Consider the following 22,145-nt stretch of genomic DNA (forward strand, 5'->3'; position numbering starts at 1 on the left):
TATGGCTGCTGGCTCCCGAGGAGAACAGGATGGGTTTGCGAAGGGACCAGGCGCAGCAGTAGTCAAAGGAGACGCGCCAATTGTGTGCCCAGCCTGTCCTACACTCAGCCAGCCTATCCTGCTGCACCCCAAAGATATTTAAAGAGCAACGTAGTCAGCATCACTTGTATGTCGGCCTACGTAGCAGCTAGCCAGCGTGGAGAGTTTGCTACTCCTTTAAGGAGGAGAGGGGACTGCGCACCAGTGTCACTGGAGTGAGGCTGCTCCTGTAAACAAGCTGGCCAGGGTGGCTGCACCAGCGTGCGTCTGGCTAAAGAGCTCTAACTCTAGAAGTTATAATACAATAATGGTAAAAATGGGCGAAGATCGCAGCATTAGGGATTTAAACGTGACTGAGTGGATTTCTAAGGCGGAGGTGTCTCTTTAAATTTTCAAGACAATGGAAAAACCTGTGGAAATGATGATAATAATAATAATAGTAATCTTCCAAATAATAATAGTTCTCTCCGGCTGTGCTCCGTGATTTTTTGAGGTACTCTTGTGGAAAGGCAGAAAGCTATTCTGTGGTTTAATTACCCTGTTTTCATTATGTCAGTCTACACGAATTAGGAAAACAGATTGAATTGGGAAAATTTAGCGTTTAGTCTTGGTCCGGGCAGATTGCCTGGTCGACCCTAACTGTAACGGAGGAGAAAGCTGGTTTATGCTTTTCGGAGGTAGTTGCTCTGCCAGCACAAGGGGTGTTTGTGGTGGTTGCTCTTGGGTTGAGGGTCAGTCCCTCAAGATAAGAGGAGTTTTTTGTGCTTGGAGGAGACAAGAGCAGACTGAGTTGTGCAAAGCAGGTAACTGGGGAAGAACTCAAGGTGACATATACCAGGGAACTTTGATATTTATTCATAGTTTCTGTAAGACCTAATTTTTCACTGTGTAGTAATTAAAAATCTTCACTAGTAGTGTTTTATTATGACTGGCATGGTACCCTTGGTTGTTGAAGCTAGCCTAAGTACTTCCATCCTGCTTTCTGTTTTCAGATATTTAAAATTTCGAAACACCTTTTAGGCTGAAATTTTCCAGGCTTAATCTTTGCCTGGAGGCTCTTCCCTCCACCTCCCCCTTCTTTTAGCTGAGTTTGAGATAAGGTGATTCAGTTAATGGTGGGGGTTTTTTGTTGTCGTTTTTAAGAAAAGGCAAAATTCCCGGAAGAATGGAGTCATATTATCAAAAAGAAATGCAGTCCTTTAAACAGCATAAATGCAGAATTAGAGAGGCATATGATGAACTGCGGTGTTCTGTTTGGTTTGCCTTCTTTTTTTTGTATTCAAATATATCTGGAGTGTTCTGGTGGATGGGTATTTTTCTTCGATGAGCCTTTAGAATTTACTTGGTATATTTTTACTTTTTAGCATTTCCCCCTGTGAAGATCAGTGCTTGGCTGCACTGCACATAGGTTCAAGTAAGCCTGTGCTGCTGCTGCCTGGCTGAAGGGAGGATACTTGCACATGTGGTGTGAGTCTTCACAATGGATTTTTGGCTCAAGTTGTTTGTCTGAGGCTTAATCTGGTTTGTGGTTTAGGCATGTGCAGTTCCTTGCCACGGTTCTATTTTTTTTTTTGTTTTTTTTCCCCTAACTGTTCTGATAGCGCTTTCTCTAAACTGGGAGGAGGTTTTTTTTTATGGTATCTTTTTATCTGTGTGGCTCACTGTGTAGTCTCCAACGTGCATGAAGTCATGACATTCAGAATGTTAACCATGGACATCTCCAGCTGAATTCACGGAGCGTGCCTATTTCACAGCAGCCTCCAGCTCCTCACGCAGCAGGGTGGCAGCCCTGCCTTATCCTTCAAACACACAGGTGGCCTTCGGGGGCCAGCAAGGACAAAAATTTAGGATGAAGGCCTTGGTGCTCAGTGTGCTCAGCATCATCTTGTGTTGCTGATGAGTGAGTACAGGATTGTGCTTTATGTGCCTTTGTCTTTGAGCAACTGGGGTGGCATCCTGTGGTGCCTGTCCCACATTTATACGTGCTGGAAAGTGTCACCGTAAGACAAAGTTTGATATATGTGGATGAAATATGTCCCTTTGCTTAAGGATGGCATAGTTCTGTAACATAAAGCAGAAAACCTCTATGGAGAAGAATGGAGTGGGGAGGCCTCTGTGTATGAAATAATTGATGGTGTACTGAGATGGCAGATGAGAAGTTCCATTTTTGTTTCTTACCCAAAACCAAATGTGTATTCAAGGATTAAAGAAGGGGGAAAGGGAAAATTGAAGCTGATTCTCCCCTCCTAACCCATTTCCTTTCTTTTCATATACGAAGTGTTCTACAGGGCAATGAGTAGATGCAGGGAACTGGGCCAAATTGGAAAGCAGGTTGGCTTTGGTGCAGCTGGGAAGAATATGCAGATGATAAGGCAGGCTTTTGCACCTGAGGGTCAGATTTTTTAAATGTCTGTCTTCTCTGGTATCTCTTGCATCTTCCTCTAGATCATTTGCTGCCAGAAGATGAGGTGTTTTCAATTCTAAATTGTGCATCTGAGCTTATGTGACAGCTTAGTCACATTGTGGCCCTTATTGTTTGGGACCTGCATATTATTGAGTGGCTTTTATGAAAGCTTCCAGATCTGTTTCTCCTAAGGGCAAATCTCAAGGGACTTTTGAAAAGATACCTGAACACTGAAACAAGATGCATTTAAATACATCTAGCTGTAGTGAAACCAGGTGACTAGTCAAACTAGTGACTGCTAGCTGTGTCATTTTTTTTTCCTATACTGCTCTGTTTGTTCAGGAGTAACTTTCCATTTTTCACAACACCATAAAGAAAAAGCCACCATTTTTTATGAGGACACATCTTCTAATATCTTTCTTTTATCCCCTGCCATCTTCCAGCAAGAATCAAGTTATGTAACAGAGTCTTGATTGACACTGTCTCTAGAATGAAAATTTGCTTTATCTTTTTTTTTTTTTTAAATCCATTTGTGTAAAGTGAAACATTGTAGTTGGGTTTGGCGTGTGGTTTTTTTGTTGTTGTTTGTTGGTTTTGGGTTTGTTTTTTTCTGGAGGCATTCTGACAGTGTGGGGTTAAATTTCTTAATTACCTTGTAGATAGAATTCTCATTATAATTGTTTGGAATTTTGACCAAGACAGGACTAAAAGATTTAGCCTTTGATTAGCTTTTTTAGCAGTATTTGTTGAGGATTATAGCAGTCAGTGGAATTGTTACAGATTTATTACCATGAATGAGCAAAACTTAAGCAACTGGCCTTACAAACAGCTTTCAGCTTTGCACATGGATTAGGAGAGAGAAGTTGGTTCAAGAAATAGACAGCTTCAGGATGATATTATCTAGGGCAGTTCCCTGCAAAACCTCCTGTCACCTATTGCCTCTTTTACATCCTGCAGACACCTGTGCTCCCCTTCCAGGGAAGGCATGGCAAGTCTCACCAGGTCTGGCTTTCAGAAGAAAGCACTGAAGTAAGTTTGTTTCTCTCCAGGATGATAGAAAACGTCGTTACATTGCCCCATGAGGTTTATGTTTTATAATCCTGTTGAGTCCATATAGATGTTTTGGAAATGGAATTGTTTGTTGTGAAATATGACTGATGCGATAAAGCCATTTGTGGTCCTTCAGAAGCAGCATGAGATGATTTGCAACTGCTGCAGATATCAACAGTCCTTGCCAGTGCTTTAAATGGAAAAGGGAAGGTAAAATATTTCCTACTGTCACAGGAAACAAAATTTGAATACCAACCTTGCAGCTACCTAATATTCTGTTCTAACTGTGGAAGAGGAAACAAATAAATAGCAATATAACATATAGGACAGGTTATTTAAAATGTCAGACAGTTTTTAGCTAGCAGTGAAGGTGGTTGTGGCAGACCAGTATTCAAAGCTAGGTTTTTTTTAAAGGGAAGCAGAGATCTCTTGTTGACAACCATTTTGCCTGAGATTGTAAGAACACCTTACAGGTCAGGTACTCAAAGTCCCAGACATATATAATTAAAGTGAAGCATTAACCCCCTACCCCTTAAAAAATTTCCTTTGGGGGGTCTATTCAGATCTCTTCTGAAAAAGCTAAAGTCACTCCAGTGACAAAATTAAAACAAAATGGATAAAAGTGTTCTGTTCTTGTGACCCTATGTTGTCATCTCTGAGTCAGACAAAGCCTTTGCCATCTTTTATAATGCAGCATTTACACCCAGGCAATTTCCTACGAATATCAGCATTCTTTTTTTAGGAAGAAAAATGGAAGTCTTGAGCCATTCTGTTCATAGCCTCTCTAATTTTGGCCCTGAAGAGAAGCAATGCTTTGGCATTGATAGCTTTCTACATTCTTGCCAGACAGGTGTGTTTCTCTGTACTAAAAGATTAAAAGAAAAAAAGACAAAACCAACCAACCAGAGAACCCCAGGATGATCTTGCCTCTTCAGTCCTGAAGCAATGGTTTTGCAATTTTCAAATTGTGCAATGATAGAATGGTTTGAATGGGAAGGGACCTTAAAAATCGACTCATTCTAACCCCCATGTCCTGGGCAAGGACACCTTCCACTGGACCAGGTTGCTCCAAGTCCCATCCAACCTGGCCTGGGACATTTCCAGGGATGCTTCTCTGGACACCCTGTGCCAGGGCCTCACCACCATCACAGGGAACAATTCCCTGCTCGTATCTGTTGTGAACTTGCCCTCCCTCCTTCACTTTGAAGCTATCCCTCAAATGCAAGTTAAGACATATTATCATGTAATTGTAGTAATGATTTAAAAAGTTACCAGATTGTTATAAATTAAGTTTCTGATTGATAATTTTGACTGTCGTGCTTCTTGAACTTCCACAGTAACAGTAGCAACTACTTGTGTAGGCAAACAATATGAGCAAAGCATCATTCACATGCAGTATGCTCAAAAACCCAGTCACCGTTTCCACTGCAGACCTCCTGTATTCTCTGGTCACTCTGCTTCTGTTTTAGGGCTGATAAAGAGAAAGACTTTATCACTTCGGTCCCCCTCCTGATTCACACATTGCCATGCTGCCTGGCCTTTGTTGATGCTTGCTTTCTTCCTTGCTCTCCTGGCTGTAGGCTGTGAAAGTAGCTGGCATTTCTTCTCCTGCCACTATTATGTAGCTTCTCTGCTAATGGCTGCAGATGTGCCTGCTGCTTGCTTCCAGCTGGTTTTGCACCCCTACAGGCCATCCTTTGGAATGAGGATTCCAGTCTCTGTCACAACCCCAAGAAACTGGGGAGGCTTTTTGCAGGCTGCCAACAGCTATTTCATGGACCTGCTGATGTGATGCCCTCTTTGATTCACGGAGTGACTCCTAATGGCCACATCCCCCTTCCCCCATGTGCCTCCAGAGAAGGGTGGGGGGAGGAGAGTACTCACATTACCTTCGTTTCAGTGTTGTATTTGTTTTACTATTTCACTGTCTGACCCAGCTTTTATAGAGAGCTTCTGTGGGAGCTGTTCAGGTCTCTTCTGTGACCTTTGAAGCTTCACCCACGACTATAAACAACTGCACGTGTCTACTTAGTCTTTCCAGGTTGGATGTGTTGCTGTGGAGGAGGGATGCTATTTATTCAACTTGTTTATTTTGTGTTTGGTGGGCACTGTTTTCTGAGCCGACCTGAGAACTATTTAGCCTTGTCTTGTGCAGTACTGCTGGCTCTAAATGGTATTTGTGTGTGAAAAAAAACTGCTGTCTCAGTAATCATGTCCATCTGATAAGCAATGTGAAGATGTGATACAAGATAATCACATGGTGTTTAGATAAGATGCTTGGTTTGTATGTTGTAGTACAGAGGATCAGTTAGCTTGCTACAGCTGAATAAATAAGAGCCAGGCTTCAAAATGCTTTGAATAAGCTACTCAAAAAGAGTTTGGGGAGTTACTGTTAGGCACGGTGGGTGTTGTGGGCTGCCCAGGGCTGTGGCAAAGCAGCTGGCCAGAAACAGGCTGGCTGCTGGTGTGCTGCTTTGGGGAGCACTGAGCTGGTGGCCCCACACACAGACCATGGGAGTTGGCTGTGCCAGCCCATCCTCTCAGCAGGATAATGAGCTTCTCTTGGGGCAGTGCTGTTTGGGCTGCAGCAGCAAAACTCCCCACCTTCAGCAGAGCTCAGACCAGGCTGTGGGCAAGTGCAGCCTCTGTGAGATCACCCTGTGGGCTTCAAGGTGGGGATTGAGGTCATAGGAGGTGATGTCAGGAACCTGGTAACACTCTTCTTTCCTTTTCTATTTCCTTTAGAAACCAAGATTCCCTTTCTTTTACTTCCAGTTGAGGTCAGGATTTTAGACATCATCCCCATAGTTCTTATTCTTCCTTTTCTTGGCCTCTTCCCATCAATGAGAGGTGCAGAAGGCCTGGTGGTGACTTGAATTCAAATCACCTCCAGTGGTTTAAGGAATTTAAAGAAATGATGGTGAAGGGAAGGTGCCTTCCTGCTGGATACTATAGAGCCTCTGGATCTGCCTGTTCCCATTTTAAGGCTGCCCTTGTCTACCACATGATCTATTCAAACAGCTAAATAAAGCTTTAAAAGCCTTCTACAGGTGCTTAAAATGCACTAGGTGCTTAAAGATTTGTACTTGTGAGAACTGCTTTACTTTAAAAGAAAACCCCAACCCACCTTGAAGGAAGTTGCTTTGGAGCATGAGAAATGTGTTGTATCTTTTGAGATGATCCAGTTGTGTTTGGGGGCTTGGGGGACCTGTGCATTGCAGTTGTGTCTGGGGACAAAAGCTTGTGACAGATGTATGGTGGTTTTTTGAAGGTAAATTTAAGTTGTAGTGGTGAAGCAGAGACCTCTGCCTTGCATGAAACATCTGGTACAGGCAGACAGTATGGAATCCAGGGTTGGAATGTAATGCAGTGTGCTGTGAAGGTATTCTGGAAGATAACATTGGGAAAGACCGGTACTTCCCTGGTCCAGTTCCCCTGTAATACACACAGATTAATCTCTTTGGGGAGTGTCTTGGTTCTAGAAGACAGGTGTCTGCTAGGGAGAGCAGGAGCCTCCCTTGGGATGAAAGAATGTAGACCCCCTCCCTCCGAATTATTATAAATTTGAAATCAAGGGGCTTTCCAGGCAGAGATCTGGGGATAGGAATAACAGTTCTTTACTAGTATAACCAGGCAAACAAACAAACAATAACTACAGCAATAACAAGAACACAGAACCAGGGACCCCGGGACAGCCTTCTCGGCTGAGATGGGATGGAGGAGAGGTTTTGTTTTCACAAACCCCCTCGGGCAGTCAGTCCCGGTGCTCCTGCAGGGCTCCGAAGAACAGTCGGCTGGAACAGCAGGGACGAGCTGAGATCCTGGGCCGGTGGCTGAGGTGGATCAGCAGTTCTGCGGCGGTGCCTGGCACTGCCACACGTCCCGGCAGGGCAGGGGCTGCGAGGCCACCAACCAAGAGGGGAGAAGGAGAAGAAGCAGCAGCTCTGTCTGGGTGATGGCGAAAAATTCCCTTCTCTCCACCACAGCAGCTCCGCGACCCAGCACACGAATGTCCTTCCCCGAAGCCAAAGAAAAGCCAGCTAAAAACTGTCCCCACCCTCCTTTTCTGCCCCCTTCCCCTCCCGCCCTGGGCCGGGCTACTCTTTGTCCGTTGTCAATCACCCCTAAGTATGGGTAGTTAGGTTGTCCCAGCACATAATGGGTAAAAATTCCCCGGGCCGGCCAGAACGACAAAACAAAAAAAAAAGGACACCTAACCCTCAACAGGGAGCTAGTAACTTTTATCTGGAATTTATCTGGAATTTATCTGGAATTTTTCTGGAATTTATCTGGAATTTTTTATCTGGATTTTTTTTATCTGGAATTTATCTGGAATTTATCTGGAATTGTACCATGTTATCACATGAGCTACCAGTGGATGGCGGAAGAATGATAGGTGCCCTGGTGACGATATATTGAGTACACACAAAAAATAAATTCAGCTTTGTTCTTTTGTTCCTCAGTGTCCTTACACTGACAAATAGTAACTTCTCCTTACTCAAGGGAAGTTTATTGGTTAATGAACTGTTAATAAAATTGAGAACTCAAATTTTTTAGTACTGACGTAAAATAGTGTGTGATGTTGCCTGGCCATTTGAGTTCAGTTTGCTTCTTTTTGTTACAGACCTTTTATTTTGTAGCATACTAATATTTTCAAAGCTTTTTTTGTGCATCTCAACACCCGATACTGCTATTTCTGATTCTACCTCTGTATTTTTAAATACTAAGAATGGTCAGTTGAATATATGTGCACATTTTATTAATTAGAAAAATATTAATGCTGTTTTGTATATTTTTCTGTTTCAGAGTTGACACTGTATGAGCACAGAAAGCAGCAATGGGAGTGTGCGGTTTTCTACTGAAGAGGTCTCTGAAGAGCTCATGATTTTTTTCCATCTCTCCTCTTAACATTCCTCCTGCTCCACAGACATGGCTCACCATGCGAGGCCTTCCAGATCAGCCAAAAAAGATGAGTTAGGCAAAAGGAAAACTAACCAGAGCAAAAAGAAATCTAGCCAAGTGAGAAAGAAAACCACAAAGACTTCCACAAAAGCTGTTAGTTCTGGAAAAGGTAAAAAGCCAGTGCAAGAAAAAGATGTTAAGAAAAAACAGCAAGAAAAGAAACCAGTCATGAGCTCTTCAGGTAGACTTCTCAGGAGCAGTGTAAGCAGAACCTTGTCTGGAGTGTCTTGGGTGAGTTTGGAGAAAGCTGACAATATCCTCTTTCACAGCCAGGATTCTTTCAACATCAATGGCTTTACAATGTCTCTCCGTAACCGATCCTTCTCCCAAAGATTGTCCCAAACTCCCATAATTGCAAAACCCAAGAAAGCTGCAGCACAAAAAAGGCTAGAAACAAAGGAAAAACGTGAACAAGAAGCCCTGGCAGTAGTAGAAGAGAAAAGCAATGAAACAGGTGAAATAACTTTGATACAAGATTTAGCTCAAAAGGATTTAGCTGCTCTGCCTGTAGAAGGCTGTCTGTGTAGTGAAGGCGAAGAACCTGTTATCCCATGTGCCGGTCAGGACAAGGAGGCAGAAATATCTGAAACAGATGACTCAATTCCAAACTGTCAGGTAACTGATGATGGTACGGGAGCTTCAGATGTGAAATCTAAGCATGAAGACCTGCCCTGTGAGCAGATACCCAGTGATCTGGATACAGGCAGTTTGGCTGAAGAGTTTGTTGAAGGTGCTGCGCTGGTGCTTCCATCTTCTCCTTCTGACTCTGTAATTGTCTCTGAATCAAACTCGAAGGTGCATACAGAGACTCCCTTCAATGTGGTGCCCAACTGTACAGAACCTGACTTCAGTTCTGTTGATACCTCAGACCTCAGCTCAGCAGTACTGATCGAGTCGGTCACACTTGCCAAATTCCACATTGGAGCAGGGTTGGACGTGGTGCTACCTAGGGAAGAACAAGACTTGCATTCCGCATCTCTAGTTACCTCTGAGTTTAACTCACAAGAACATTTATTAGAAGATGCAAGGTCACTTGCAGATTCTTGCATGAAGGCCGGCTGGGATTTGAAATCTGGGAATAAAGACATTGGTTCAAATTCCAGTTCTGTAGCTGCCTCTGAATCAAATTTGCTTTTACGTTTTGGAGGTGCAAGCTCGCTTGCAGAATACCCCATGAAACTGCTCGTGGATTTTGTACCCATTCACAAGGAACTTGATTCAAATTCAGATTTGAGCTTTACAAAAGAGAATTCAGAATTTGACACACAAAACATATTTACAGTATGTGAACCAGTCTCCAATACCTCTTTAAACAATATTGAAGTAGAGGACATTGAACAGCTTGTTAAATGTATTGATGCAGAGACATTAATTTTGAATTCAGGCTATGTCCCCACTTTATCTTCAGATTTAGAAAAAAGCACAGTTGATAAAATCTCTGCTGAAAGCTCTGGACAATTCTCTGCAGGTTTTGTTTCAGAGTTGCCTTCAAGCATGGAAATCTCCGCTCTTGCCTCAGAAAAAGCCATAAATGCAGATTTGCCAGCTGACTCAAGACTGCAGCATAATGATTATTCATCACAGCTGGGAAGTGTTGGAGTAAGCTTGAATTTGTTTCAGGACAACGTGAGCAACAGCACCGAAGCAGTTGAGGCCTCAGGGCTGTCCTCTCTTAAAAATCCAGCTGGTGGTTACCCTGTTCCATATTCATCTCTGCTCCCTATGCTGGAGAAAAAGAAACGAAGGCGTTGTGGAGTCTGTGAGCCCTGTCTGCGGAAAACAAATTGTGAGGAATGCAGCTGTTGCAGGAAGCGCAAAACTAGTCACCGGATATGTAAAAAGAGAAAATGTGAAGAATTGAAAAAGCCACCACCACCAGTCATGCTACCTTTTGAGGTAAGAGAAACAAGTTGCAAATTAAGTCACTCTTTTGAGGCTTGAGGTGCATCTTAAAGTTTTGCAAAGGGAAATGCTGGCCACGATTCAGCTTGAGAGAGTTCAGCAGGGTTACTGTTGGTGCTAACAGGTTGTACATTAACTTCCTCTTGTCATCTACAGAAGTGTAGGTTAGAATGAGCTGGAGTTAGTCTTGCTCCTGTTGTGTAAATCCATAAAATCAAAGGTAAATGTGGCTTTAACTCTGTGTCCCAGATATTGGTATGTTGGCCAAAACAATTGGAGTGCATGAAGGAATGAGAAAGGGTTAAGCACAAAATGTGGGGAGAAGGGAGACTGAGGGTAGTGTTAGGAGACTGCGAATTACTAGGGAGAGTGTTGGTATTTTATAATACTGAGGGCTAAAAGCAAAGGAAGGCAGGTTGTCTGCTCTTTGGTTCAGTTAAAGTAATTTGCTTGAGATGACAGATTTGGTGGAAATCAATTTATAAACTTCAGGGCCAAGTTGTAGCTGCATTTTCCCCTTTCACATCTGTCTGCCTTTCTAATTGTCTATTCTTCTGTTTCTCTCATTTCACTTCTCTTTCCTCTCTCCCTTTGTCTTTTACCACATTCCCTATACGTACTTTCTTTTTCTGTGTTTTATTCATTTTTCTGACCCATCAGCCTTTTATAACCCAGGTCATAACTTTTGGAACAAAGAGGAGGGGAAAAGACAGTCTGTATGCCCATGTGATAACAGCACTGACCTTCTGAGGGATTTCAGTTTCAAGATCAGGCTTTAAATCAGGTAAGTAGGGAGTTGAACATAGATTTCCCACATCCCAACTGAATTCCCTGACCTCTGAGCTGCAGTGAAACTCTGCACTGCCAGGTCCTGCTGGGGGTGTTCTCTTCACGTGATCCAATAGTACCTGAACCACAGAGGGGGAGAGGATGTCTTGGTAGTTAAATCACTGGGACATTTGCCTTGGGATGTGGGAAACTGAGGTTCAAGTCTCTGCACCAGTGTGTACTCATGAGTGGAGCAGTTCACACTGGGGAGAATGCACCTGCAAAACCTTTCTCAAGAGTAATTTTGTTAAAATGGTGTGTTCTTAGAGCAGGTAGAAATTCCTGTCAGCTAAAGAGATCTCAGGAGACCTCCTGTTTTCACTGCTCTGTCCTGTGCTTACCAGAGTTGGCAGAGAAGTCAGTTCTGGTTTTAAGGTAGGCAAGCAGAAAGAAGAGTCCTTTAGTAGTGAGGGAATATGATATATTCCCCTTTGTGGTGGAAGTGTATCCTAAGGTATGATTTAGGGAAGTAGGCTTAAAAAGTTTGGCTCAGAATTCATTCAAAAACCTCTGTCTCAACTGCTCCTTAATGCTCTGAAAAAATCATTGAGGAGAGGGACAGCTGTAATGTGGTTTAAGATAGATATTAAACCAATAAAGGTGGTAGAGACTTATCCTGACATTTTACAGCAAAAGAGTCATTGTATATTTAGTCAGAGGGATTGAAGAAAAGTTCATGGGAGAGGATTCATGGAGTTGAGGTAGGAAGTGATCTAAAAGCCTTGTTTTAAAAAGGGTTTTGGCAAGGTCAGTGAAAGGAAGCACTCCAGCATTTCTGTCAACCTTTGTTTTCCAGGCTAAACATACTTCTTTTCTTGTTGCTCAGCCTGACCTTCTCCTTGCAGATTAGCTTTGCCCCTTCACCTTTGTCCTCTCTAGGCACTCCTTTTGCTTTCTTTATGAGAGATTCCTTGTTTTTATTCTTTTCTTTGGCAGCTTTTATTTTGGTGTGCTTTTATTTCATTAGACTGGTCACATTCTGTATGATGCATTCAGAGCTGCACCAAAGGCCTCCTTAATTTCTCGTTAAATCTTGTATGAAATTTCAGGGTGGTGCAATGGAGGAAATTAAGTATTCCTGGCATTTAAGAACATGTCAGGTATTTTCTTATAAAATTGTATTTGAATGAAACCTGGTGCCTTTTCAGATGTTCCTAGAAAGAGGCCCTGTTTCATTTTCAGTCTCTAGAAACTGCTCTGAGGAAATGAGAGAGTATTTCTACAATGTTACATCAGCTCTTTCAAGGTGTTGAGATACAGGAGAAGGTGTTGGGGGATGGGGAATGCTATCACTCAGTTCAGCAGCTGTCCTTTAGATAAGATTGCAGGGAATTCCATTGTTTTCCCAGACTGGTAGGACTGGGACTTCGGTGACAGTGAGGTGTTTCAAATAGAAAGCAGCTGAGGAAAACCCAAAACTGTAGGTCTCTGTCCATGGTATGGAAACTGAACATAAATAATTAAAAGAAATGAAGTTGGCTTCAGTGTGTTCCTTGTTCAGAAGAGTCATGCTTCTTTCTCTCATGTTGGTGGAATGTAAGCATTTTTTGGAGGTGATTCACTGGGAGGAGGGTGTAGGGGGATAGAGCAGGGAGCATAATTTAAATGTTGGTGTTTTGCCTTAAAGGAATTCTCCCCCCATTCTAACTAAAAAATGCAAAAGTCCCAGTGAAGTCAGTGAGAGCTGTGTGCATTAAATGGCTGTGAGGGTTGGCAGTCCATACCTGCTGCTTAGGAAATAAAAAGTATTGATTTTCTTTAGAAGTTTATGTGGATTTACAGTTATAGGGAGTAAGGCCTGGCTGGTAGAAACCATGAATGTAAACTGAAGTGGATATTCCAACACCCATGCCCAAATGTGCACAAGCACTCAGCCCTTGGAAAATGTCAGTTGTGTGTTTGGAACTGGCATTAGTTAGGTTACTGTTATTTCCATTAATTCACACATAATCCAGATAAAAGATTTGAAAACTATATTGGACTTGAAAAATACCATTTAAAAACAACAGCCACATAAACCTTCAGTGATATTGAACCTTCCTGAATGTAATGGGTTTTGCAGGGATGTGACATCATGAGAGTCTGGATAAGGCATTGTGGGCTCTAGTTCCCAACCCCTGTGTGTAGTAATATTGTTGCATATAATGCCCCTCTTCCTGAGGAATTCACACTGTGCCTCTTTGGTTTGGAGCTGGTAAAGGAGAATACTAAAATATATAAGGGAAGACATTTTTTTTTGCTTATTGAAATTTTGGAAAGAGCAGCCCAGTAAATAAAATGTAGGGAAGCTTTCAAAAGAAGAGGAAAAAGGCTTTATCTTGGGTTGCTGTCCCTCTCAGAATGAATAATGCAGGAATACCTCACAGTGAAGAGTCTGAGAAGCTTACCCACACAGGATTATGACACTGCCACATTTTTGTCTTGTCTTTAAAGGACTGCTGTTTTCTGAAACAGGATTGCAGTTACTGGGCTATTTCACAGCTCTTTTGTTCCCTCATCTCCAAGGCTGCTTTTTGCAGGGCTTGTCAAGGCAAGGTGCCTACATTTCAGAGTCCTGCCTAGGCAGGGAGCCCTTTTGGGTTGGAAGCATTTGCTGGGGAGAGCTTTAATTCCTATTAGAACTAAATAGCTAAATTTAGTGGGACCTGTAGTCAACAAACCGACCAAAAAAATGAGGTCACTGAGTGTTCAGTTGGGTTGCTCAAGGTGTCTCAAGACATCTTATTTAATAGCTGTAATCTGAGTAACATGAAATATTAAATAACAAGAGGAGTCTGCTTGTCTGTGGGTTTTTAACACACTGTTGAAAAACCCAGACCTATTAAAAAAGGATGCTGCAATTCAGGCTGGTTGGGAACTTTCCAGTAAGCCATTCCTTGATTGGAAAATGCTGAATGAACAGGAACCTTTCACAGCTACTGTCTTAATGCAACTGTTTTTGGGGGAAGTTTCTCGAGGCTTGAGAAATGAAATTTCTGTTTAAAACTTAAAATGGGGATGAGAATTATTAGAACATGTTGGTGGTAAGGGCTTTTTGCCTGATGCAGACCAGGGGCTTGAACTTTGGTCTCCCACATCCCATCTGTCTCCTCTTGAATTTTTGAAAGTTTTGCTCTGCTTTGGAACAAAAGCAAGTGTTGAAATCTCAAAAAAAAAAAAATCTTGTTTTCCAGCCAGGCCCAGCTATAATCAAGAAATTTAGACTTTGTGGTATTTATTTTACAGTATACTCCAGAAATATTTAAGCCAGTTGAATTTTAAAATGAGTGCACATAAAAACACTCCCGAGTATGATAGCTGAGAGTTTTATAAGGGTCTAGCACACAGCTAGAGGAGTTTGATAATGTGTGTGATCAGCAAAGCTGCATCCAGCCTTCCCTACCCCACAGATGCAGGGCAGGGAGTTGGAGTTGTGCAGCTTGCTCTTATTTTACACAGACACTCATACTCTGTGGGAGTATAAAATAATTACAACTCACAGTACTTTGCCATTTCTCTGTGTTCCTGGGTGTGGACTATGATGCAGCCTAAATTACAGTGAGATGGATTAGTTTGTGCTCTAGTTATTTTCAGAGGCTGTATTTAACAAGTTGCTTCTTCACTGCTCCTTATTTTCTGTGTTGGTTCTTAAAACTTTTTGGAGGAAATTATTTGAAGAGTTTTCTTTCCTTCCTTGTGTCTGAGGACCCCTAACATGAGGTTACGAGGAAACCTGAAACTTCTGTCCAGTGCATGCACCAGTCTGGGGACTAAATCAGAATATGGGGTCTTAGGTTTCTAAGCAAACAAAATACTGTTCCTTTTTTCCCCCTGTATCATAAAGCATCTTAAGCAGCCAAAACTACGAAGAAGAATCAGATTCCTAAGTGCATGCCATTTCCACTCTCTCAATTTTAATGTGCAAAAAGACCCTTGCAGACTTGGGGTATTTGGGGGGAAAAATATAAGTCAGTATTTTAATTTTACCTTATCCTAAATCCTATTTAATACATCACTCTGGTGCAACAAATGAAGAGCTTAACTACGAGGTGGCATCAGACAACAAAAAATGGGTAACATCTTTCTCTGATTTAATCGCCATGGGGAATGAGTTGTGTGTCCACGTCTGAGCATTTCTGCTGATTTGCACCAATAAGGGGACAGTGATTACAGTGTAGCACTAGATAAGAAAACAGATTGCAGTATGTAGCTGATGAAAAGCTGTTCTCACTGGTTTTTATCTTTAGTGCATAAATCCACCGTTCTGGTTTATATGTCAGCTGCGAGTTGTTTCAGCGAATACTTTGGTGACTGCAGCGTTAGATATATTGTTATTTGTTTGTTGTCCCGAGCCAGAGAGTGTCTGTGTGATCCGTGAGGGCTCGCTGGGACCCCTCCGTCCTCCTTCCATCCGGATGAGCCTTACAAGCAGGTGCAGTTGTGGGAAAACAATCGCAGTTTATGTGGGGGCCAGTTCCCATGGCAGTCTGTTTGGGATATGGTGGCTAGGTTCCCGTGACACTCCGTTTGGGATATGGTGGCTAGGTTCCCATCACAGCCCGTTCGGGATATGGTGGCCGGTTCCCATGGCAGCCCGTTGGCAGTAGGTTTGTTCTGTTGGGTGCTGTAGGAATGGATGAAGACAGAGGAGCATCTCTCAGCGGGCCAGCGGTGGGAGGGCAGGGGCCGCCGGCTGATGAGTGCGGTGGGCGCGGGGCTCCTGGCCCCAGACTGAGATGTTGGAGGGGGTTGCTGCAGCGTCGCGTCCCCTCGGCTTGGGAGAGCAGGTGAAGGCAGGCCGTGTGGCTGCGGCCTCCACCATGTGAGCGGCGATTTCCCCTCTTCCCGGGACGATGCGGCTGCGGAGCCCCACCACGGCGATGCATCCCCGGCGCTGCTCACGGAGAGGGTCCGGGCTGTGCCGCCCTGTGCACGGCGGTGTGCGCACGCGTGCGGGTGCACGGGGACCGTGTCCTCGCCTGACCCCGTTCTCACTGCGGCCCGAGCCGAGCCGAGCCGAGCGAGCCTGGCCCCGGTGCCCGGGGCGGGTGACCCGCAGCGGCCGTGCCGTGCCCGGGGCGCGGGGCGGCGCCGGCTCCGCGGGCGCGGCGGCTCCGGGCCGGCTCTTGCGGGCGGCCGAGAGGGAGCGCCTTTGTTCGGGCGGGGGGCCGCGGGGGGGCGCTGCGGGGCTCTGCGCGCTCCCGCGGGGCCGCTCGCGGCGCGCGCCCGCGCGGCCGCCGCTGCGGCAGGAAGCAAAGATGGCGGGGCAGGGGCGCCGCCGCCGTGAGGGGGAACGCGGGGCTCCCGCGATGTGAGGGGCGCCGCGGGGGCGGCGGACGGGCCGCCGGGAGCCGCCGCCGGCCCGTGGAAGGGCCGCGTGTAAAGCACTCGGGGTATTGCAGAAATATCGCTGTTCCATAATAAAAATCGGGAGTGTCTGCCTGCCTTTGTGACCACAACTTATATTCTGCAATTTGATGTTTTTTTAGGTTCTAACAGAAAACAAAAGGCCTCAGAGGAGGAAGCAAAGAGTTTTAAAGGTAACCGATGATTGCTTTGATATTTATCCTCTCCCGTTTCGAGCAGCATTTTCTTGTCATACAGCCCAGGAAGGCAAAGGGTTAAACGCTGGGTAGCGGCGCTTTCCAGCTATTAAGCAGATTAGCTAATTTTAAAAGCACAGAACATGTCCTTTCTTTCCTCTTTCTCCCCAGCATGTTGGAGACATATTTGACCCTCCCTGCACAAGTCTGCAGACCAAAAGTTTGCTTCCCCTTGCACTGAATGCTCGTTCCCTTTAATTTCTTCTGTTCCTAGTTTCATACTTCCTAGGGTAACAGTTAAATGTTTTTAGCCGTACAGGTTTTATGGCGTCTGAAATTTCATGTGAGAAGTCAACGTTAAACTGCGAGCCAAGTTAACAAAAGTGGAATTTTTATACTTACTTTACTGAAGTTTTGATTTCCTCTCTTTCTTTAAACTTCAGAATACCTCAGCTGAAACTGAAAATTCTGTAAAGTTAAAACAACCTTCAGTTTCAGTGGTGACATGTTCCTTCCACACTTTTAAGACGGCTATCTTTCGTGGTAACAAATGATTGGTCTTTCAGATGCAAATGTCTTAGTTTTTATACCAAAATACAGACTTGCTAGACTCATGGTTAACGTTTTGGGTTGTTTGGGTTTTTTTAAGTAACAGGTAGTGTATTGATACTGCTTTTCTCAGTTAATCTATAGAATGTTTTGAATCAAAGTAAGTAATTTATTTTGTTGTTGGAAACGTGTTGGAGGATGGATGGGGCAAGTAAGATGGATGGTATGGGTAAGATGAAGCTAGTGAAAATGCAGACAAAAAGTATGTTAAACTTACTTTGTTGAACTATTCTCTTATACCAGCTAAATATAACATAGCTTAGTGTTGTTTCAGTACACTAAAATTTCAGAAGTTATTTGACATATGGGATTTGATAAATGCCGACTGGTCTGTAGTGTCATTTTATTTGAAAACATCCCAATTTCTTAACAGTTGTGTTGTCACTGTCATGCTTTACAGAAACTTTGGTAAGAGAAGCCAAAGTTAAGATTAAGTAAGGAGCAAATAACCTGTCCAACCTCAAGGGTGTCTGTCTTTCCACGTGGACTAGTTGTGCTAACACTAACTGTGGTTGTACAATGCTAGCAAATCTTAGTGGGCTTTCTTTTGCATTAAAATAAGCCATTAAAGTATTAGTATTTTTTGTTGTTCTGGGTATGATTTTAATTATGCATTTTAATACTGCTGCTCTTTCTAATATAGTACATGGATGTAGCTAAAACTTGAAGTATTTGCTCATTCTGTCTTTTGTGCTGTTGACAGTAGCATGCAAAATGCGTGTTTGTGAAGGAGTCAGTTTATAATGTGTAGTTGGTCTGATGCCTGTTCTGGCAAAGTGTGGGAAATGTGTTTTTCTTTGGTCACAGACAGATACCTTGTGTTGGGTGTCTGTCTGCAGTCATGGCTCATGGTTGGTGTTGAGCTTTTCCTCTTGAGTTCATTTTGCCACTGTTTGTGATTTGATGGCCCAACAGGTTGCTATGTAATATGAGTCTGTCATTCCTCTCCTTTCCAAAATGCCTTCTGGAGAGTTTTTTTCCACCCTTGGCCGTTGAATGGAAAGGCTTGTCTGGTTCTGTGTGTGTGTGTGCGTAGTGTCCATGTCAGTCGTTGGACCTGACTTGATTTCTGGTTTGACTTTCCCTTTGCTGAACTGATTCTGTGGTATTTCCTCTTTGGTTTTAGGTACTGTTCTTTGTGTTTTCTAGTGTTTGTATTTGTTTTGTGGTGCTGAAGTGTATTTCCTAAGAGTTTGTCCAGCTGCATCCACCAGAGAAAGTGCAGTACCTCTGAAGGCATCTCATGGAATGCTGGATTGGGGTTGGTGGGGTTGGCCTTTGGTTTTGGGTGGGAGAAGGGAGGCTGGGCATCTTAAGTTACACTGCAGCTCTGTAAGCTTTCAAATGCTGCATAATTTGCAGACTTCTTTACTGGGGCATTTTTTAGAAGTGTGATGTTGTGTTATATGACTCTAACCTGGCTTCTGCTCTTGGTGGGACAGCCATGTAAAGTGGTGTCTTATCTGTTGAATTATGACTTCAGTGTTTGATTTTACAATTGGTTGTGGCTGAGGGCATCTGACCAGTGACATTTGCAAAATTTCAACAAGATATGTCCTTTTCTCTTTGTATTTTCTTTGAGTAGTATTCTTGAGCTTCTTAAAGGAGGATTTCTAGTACTTTCTTCTGATAATACATGGAGTTTAGGGTTTTTTCCTAACTTTCTGAAGTCTTGATAGATGCACGTTTATTTACTTAGAGGGCTCGTGTTCTAGCTGTGCTGCTGAGGACCAAGCCATTCACAAATTCTGTACAGGAGAAAATAAGCAGTGCTTTCCAGTTGCAAATAGATTGGACAGATAGAAAGGAAACTAAAAGTGATACACACTATTATACTGTACCCTTTTGTGTACTTTATAATTTTCCATACTCATGTCTTAATGCTCCTTTCTGGTTATTGGGCGACTCGTTTAGGAAATTCATCTGTGCCATAAATACTGTATTAGGTTCTCTATATTTATTTTGAAAGAACATCTGAAATATTCATCACTTCTAGCAAGTGAGTGCTCATTAAAGAAAGAGTCTTTCTCAGCTCACAGTAGTGGATACAAGGGAAGGAATATACTTATTTTTCCTTAGGGTTTATGTTGTGTTCTTTTCCCAGTTTTAAGCAGACACTTCTATAATTTTATTCCTGGTAATGGAAAATCTATGTAGAAGGGATTCATACTTAAAAATTCATTTGCCTGCATTTCAAAAGTCACATTATACACCCTGCTTCACTTAACATCATCCTTTTTAGCCACTTACTGGTGTTCTGGCTCAATTTGGGCAGTGCAGGCATCTCTTCCTTAGGATGGGGAAATGCCTGCACTCACTTCCAAGTTCATTACCACAGAGCTTAGAAGAATGGGACAGCTGCACATAAATCTACACTTACCACGTGTAGGCAGCAGTGGCACCAGTGAGGAAACCCCAGAGATCAGGAGGCAGCTGGTGAAGCACAATCCGTGCTCTTTCTTGGGGGTTCTGGGGAGCCAGGGCTTGCATGGCTGTGAGTGTTGGTTGCCCTGATGGAGATGAAAGAAACCCAAAACAACAACAAAACAAAAGGAACAAGAAAAAAAGGGAGGGGAAAAATAGGGAAGAGACTGTGGGAGAAATCTAGAATGACATATGTAGTGCTAAGTGAGTTTTGTGGCTGCCTGCACAGTCGGTGTTCTCTGTTGTGTTTGCATGATTCTGCATAAACGCTGCATCCGTGATCGGGGGCGCCAGCAAAGTGTGAACGGTGCCTGCTCACACTCTGGAAAATCCCCTCAGCTGAAGGGAAGCCAAAAGGCAGAGATGACTCAGTATCTGGAACTTTGGCGTTGTTTATAAACATCATATTAGGAACATGGAAGTTTCATTTCCATCAAGGCTGCAAACAGTGGATTGAGCACCCTCTTAATTTTTCTTCTTCACATAGATGAAGCATAGTTTTGTAAAAAGCCCAACTTTAAAACATAAAGTAGCTTGGCAGACCTGCTGCTGCCCTTTTTATGATGCAGTTTTAGTTTGATGATGAGTTTCAGCTCAAAGAAACTAAAAAAACACTTTTTTGATCAAGGTCATACATATGCTAACAAGGTTTAGGAAAGCAAGTGCTAAAGTTCAAGATAATGCTTGGAGTGAGCAAGGATTGAACTGATTTGGAACATTTATTCTAAATTACAGTGTATATTTTTAGTGCAGAATATCTGCCAAAATATTTAGCTGGATGAAATTAAATTTTATTACTTTTTTCCCCTTTAAACTGAGTCATGAGCAAATCAGTGGATGGAATTGCACTGCTGTGGAAAGAAGGAAGAATGGTACAATACAAGTTGGAAAGGATGTTGTCCAGAAAGGACTTATCATATTTGTTGTGGTTTTTTTTAAATAGACATTATCACCTTGGAGCATATTCCTTCAGTAAATACCAATTAAAATTGCTTTGAGTAGCGATTGAAAGTTTCTGCCTGTTTTTTACTCGCTGTCTTTTGCTCCCCTTTTTTGATAGGTAGACCTTGTGGTATCAGAGCATCCTACACAAACCAGTTAACTTGCATTTTTAAAAGTAAGATAATTAACTTAGCTGTTACCTGGATTTTTTTCAACATTTTTTGAAAGAAACACTCTCATTTTTTTACCTTTTTCATGTTGAATGTGCATCTGTCTAAATGGGATTAAATCTTTAAACTTTTTTGCTTTTGATAGACTTATGCAAACACTTGATGTGAGCAGGCACGATTATGGTTGTGATTTAGCACAGGGCATTTGCCTGTGCAGCTTTCCCAGCACTTCTACATGAATGCACTCGTGAACATATGAAGCACTTGCATGCTGTTTGTACAGTTCTGCCAGGACTACTCATGTATGTAGATGTTTTTGAGTAGAGCTCTAACAGAGAAAGCCTTTGTAAGTGATCTGTAAATTATTAATCTTACTCTGGTTATTTTCTAATCCTTAATTTTTCTGCTAGAGTTGAAGCATGTCCCTTGCAAACTCTTTTCCTGGGGTGTGCAGAGATGCTGTGCTTGCCCCCCATGTTCTTGGAGGGCTCCTTTATTCTGTGCTGTTTCCTCTCCCATCCCTCCTGTCGTGTCCCTGTGCTGCTCTTTGCCCCACAACTCCCCAGAAGTTGAGGGAAGAACCTAGGGAGGAGCAGGGGTTTCTGTTTTAACTCCCCTGTTGCTGTAGCAGAGCAGTTGTGAGGATAGTGCCACTCCTCAGGGATTGCAGAGGCTGGGAAGTGTTGAATAAGGCCAGGCTGAACCTCATGGTTTTGAAGGGGTTTGCATGCTTTCAGTCACTATTTATTTGTAGATCTTGGCTCTCATGGTGTGTTTTACTGTAGGGCCTTCCACTTTATTGTATTTATAAGTGGAGCTTCGAAAAAGCTAGGAAATGTGTTTGTGATCAAAAATGTCATAAAATATCCATTAAAAGCAGCATAGCTTGTGGAAAGGGAGGAGAGGGTACATGTGGAGATGAAGGTCGGTTGTGTAGGTATACTGATATGTTGTTTAGATGTTCTTAATGAAATACTACATAATAAACATTGATAAAATTTGATATTGTTTGCATTCACTACTGCATTATGAGCTTTATTCAGTACTTTTACTTGCTGTATGTAATGCAGACATTGAAATAAGTGAGATGGCTCTGCCAGTTCCAGTAATCTGTTCTCTGTGTGCTGCTGGCCATACAGTTAATGACTGTAATATCTAAAAAATACTTTGAAAATGGGTGCTACCTGTTTAGGATCTGACACCATATTGCCAAGCAAGTTTGTTTATTACTTTTAGCAATTGATGTGGGAGAAAAATACATCTGGTTACCTAAACTTACCTGAATTGCAGTGG

At 42.9% G+C, this 22,145-nt stretch overlaps 1 protein-coding gene across 4 annotated transcripts in view; it reads left to right on the forward strand.

Moving 5' to 3' along the window:
* Window positions 1-22,145, forward strand: part of TET1 (tet methylcytosine dioxygenase 1) — a 75,059-nt gene that overhangs the window by 4,291 nt on the left and 48,623 nt on the right. For 2 of the 4 annotated variants that reach the window (XM_088059345.1, XM_005530505.3), the window contains exons 2-3: window positions 8,300-10,351; window positions 16,654-16,704. In XM_088059345.1, coding sequence (XP_087915471.1) covers window positions 8,423-10,351; window positions 16,654-16,704 — 1,980 coding nt within the window. In that variant the 5' untranslated portion in view covers window positions 8,300-8,422. Of the gene's footprint in view, window positions 1-8,299; window positions 10,352-16,507; window positions 16,558-16,653; window positions 16,705-22,145 lie in introns of those variants that run through there. The other 2 variants (XM_088059348.1, XM_088059347.1) reach the window with 2 other exon arrangements.

Source organism: Pseudopodoces humilis, chromosome 9 (assembly GCF_049639895.1).
Source record: "Pseudopodoces humilis isolate 2021_Gansu_Grassland_sample_001 chromosome 9, ASM4963989v1, whole genome shotgun sequence".
NCBI lineage: Eukaryota > Metazoa > Chordata > Aves > Passeriformes > Paridae > Pseudopodoces > Pseudopodoces humilis.